Raw genomic sequence first — 3,421 nt, 5'->3', positions numbered from 1 at the left:
GTTATAGAAAGTGAAATGCCTGCTTCCAACGAAACGAGGATACAGAATGTGCTGTAATGCATTGTTGACAGTTTCTGATCAAAACAATCGATTCAAATGTTTGGATCTAAACACTTTATACCATACAACTACATTCATAATCAAAAGTTATTTTTTTATTAAAGACTACTTGAGATTAGCATAGTCTCGCGTATGTTTGTCTTGTCATTTTAGTTATTAAGATTTTTTCTCCTACATGTTTTTTAACGTTGCTTTAATAAAAGATACTAATAGAGTTATGAGAATTCTTGAACCATAATCATTGTACGATAGTAATACGTAAAATATGTGCACTTGTATAATAAATTACATCAGTGTAATTATCTCATACACCGAAGGTCATACGTTTCGGCTCTAATCCGCTAAGCACCCTCGAAAAGTATCTTAACCACCTGAAAAACATTTGGATTGTGTCAATTTAATCACATAAATTTGTGTGATTTCACATTACACATTACACTTTAGCTGTTAACAGCCACGATAATCTGACTTCATACAGAAGGCAAAAAACTAATTGAAGACATAGGTTGCAACATGTTGCCGCGAATCCACAAATCCACAAATCCACGAATCCACGAATATGAGGACAACTTGTATCAAGCGATCAAGCGATCAAGCGATCAAGGTACAAGTTGAATGGGGAAACTGTGAATATAAACACCAGGCGATCAGAAAACTCTGTGCAAAACAATTGAGCAAACCAAGTGCAGACAGATAGATTCACAAGCTTCGCATTTTAAAACTTGTGTAGATATAAAATTGTGTGTTTCATTGTAGAATGTAAACAAACTCACATTTTTTGGTTTCTGCAATAAATAAATATTACAATTAAACTTATAAAAATATTTTTTTTTCTATTTCTTCGTTTTGTTCTATAATCAAACCTAATATCAATATAGTAATGGCATTTCTGCCTTTACCCTCAATTCCTGAACTTGGGCTTTAACTGCGGATTTTATGTTTATTGCCTTAAGTATAAAAACGTGAACCTTTGAAAACACATTCAGAATTTTCATTCTACACTTACCACATTTTTTTCACTTCCCGACTCTCTATTTCTGTTACCTCGATTTCAGTATAATTATTGGATACAGCTCTCATCAAATATTATTCACATAGTCCGATCTGATGAGAATATTATTCTCTCTTTATGGCTTTTCTGATTATATCACAATTGTACCCTCTTCTACCTTCCTGATGGCCTGGTAGCTAATAAAAAGAAATTGTGACGTCATACAAGCAGTGTACTATTCATACTAAGTATGGTATATATAGCTTTGAACAAACTAAATGAGAGTACAGATATAAACCACGATTACCATTATTACTTTTAGTACTTCTGCTTATACTACTGCTATAGAAATTTTCGAAAAAGTGTTGATGCATGAGTATTCACGAGAGGAAAGGCACGAGAATTGGGGGAACACGAACTGAACACATTGGCCAAGTGATCAGAATCAGAACAAAGTAAACTATTGTCGACAATTTGGTGGCAGTTGAAAATCGACTGATATTCGTGCTGTTTGTTATATGACAAAGCCTCGTTTCGTTTTATCGTATTTTAAGAATACAATTTTAAAGAAATCAAATCTTATTTACATTCATATTTAACGATCTCAAAATCACCCCCACTTTTTCATGGTTCTTCTAATTACTTTATTATTGTAGCCTCTTCATCTTTTCTGATGGCCTGGTACCTTTAGGGAACAGATTGAAATTTCGCGCACTTTTTGGAATACTTTAAAGAGAACACTTTAATGATGCATTTCTGATGAAGACTATCTGGAACACAATAATGGAATCTTGCTTAAACCTGCGCTTTATATTAATTCTATTTATAAAAAATTTATACTTCCACCTTTCTTGATGAAAAAACGTCTAAAATCTGAATTATAGTGTTGCGTCATCAAATAAATAAATAAAGATTCTTTAAAGCTACAATAAGTATATGTATTAGATGAAGACAGTATTTGTGTCATTGCTTTGGTAAAAGAGTATTTGGGATCATGCAATTATTAGCTATTGTTATTATTGTTGTTCAATTGAGTTAGTAATCCAAGAAACGATAAGCTTTAGCTTAAATAAATAAACAAATCTGAATTTGTTTCAGCGGTTTTTGATGTTTATATTAAAATTAATAAAAATCAAGTCTGTCTGTTCTCCATTAAATATAACTTCTTGTGAATTAAATTCAGAGTGAAAAAAAAAGATAATTTTTGAATTCAAATTCGCTGTACTTGACTTTTTTTGACTAATTTTGGTATTTTGCCAAAATTAACATTCACGCAAAATAAGGAAAATGACGATTAAATATAATTTCTAATTATGTATGTGTTTATTATGTTCAATCGATTTAAATACAAAACAGCAGTTAATGCTGCCTTGTCTTAATGCTTTTCTGATCAATTCTGTGAAAATATTATGAGATATTACCTTACATTAAATTCTGATCGCTTGGTAACTATGTGAATTCGCTCTAACATAACTCCCTGACTGACTTGCATGACTCCGAAGGGTTAGGCCACTTTACACAAACATGGTAACAGTTAACATAGACTTAGTTGTAAAGAATTGATGAGATATTGACACAGTGGTGAAGAAATGGAAGTACATATATTTCATCACTGAAACCTTTACATCCACTGTTTCCCACAAATACTAGGGAAACAGAAAAGCAGTGAACATTGAAAGAAGCAAAGCAATCGCAAGGCAAACTACAATGACAACCAGACTGAAATTTAATATTGTACCTCACTACGATCACTTTCAATAAAATTCATATATTTCTGATACATATTTTAGTAAACTATTTATTTATTATTTATTAGTCACCCAAATAACGTCACCCAAAACTTCGAAATATTATCCATCCACTGGTGATGTGTATTTGTGAATACCTAAAACAGCTGTATGTTCTGCCCAACATCAAAATAAATAAAAACTAAATTTATATATATACAACTGTTCAGAACGCCTTTCAATTTAGAAAATAATTTCAAGTAATAATCAAATTTAAAAAGTATGGTTTGAAGTCTCTTCTATATCATATATTATATTATGTTCTATCAATATGTGAAACACGAGAACCCTAAAATCCTACACATTATAACAAGGATTTAATTTAGACTTCTTTCAGAAGATTTAAAATTAATTGTAGACATAAGTTGCAACATGTTGCCACGAATCCACGAATCCTCGAATATGAGGGGTTCGACCAAGCGATCGATTATACAAGTTGAATGGGGAAAATGTGAATATAAATATCAGGCAATCAGAACATTGCGCAAAACAGTTCAGGAAACCAAGTGCAGACGGATACATTCACTAAGCTCGCATTTTAAAACCAACCTTACATTCTTTGGCTTTGCTTCCACTGTAGGAT

The 3,421-nt window shown here is 31.7% G+C and overlaps 1 protein-coding gene across 1 annotated transcript in view; it reads right to left on the bottom strand.

Annotated features, from left to right (window-relative positions):
- Positions 1-423: 423 nt before the first annotated feature.
- Positions 424-3,421, bottom strand: part of LOC119676954 (CCN family member 2-like) — a 7,693-nt gene continuing 4,695 nt past the window's right edge. The window contains exon 3 of the mRNA XM_038088221.1: positions 424-431. Within this exon, the coding sequence (XP_037944149.1) occupies positions 424-431 (8 nt within the window). The remainder of the gene's footprint in view (positions 432-3,421) is intronic.

This window comes from Teleopsis dalmanni, chromosome 2 (genome assembly GCF_002237135.1).
Source record: "Teleopsis dalmanni isolate 2A chromosome 2, ASM223713v2, whole genome shotgun sequence".
Lineage (NCBI taxonomy): Eukaryota > Metazoa > Arthropoda > Insecta > Diptera > Diopsidae > Teleopsis > Teleopsis dalmanni.
This window is presented reverse-complemented; position numbering and strand designations above follow the sequence as displayed.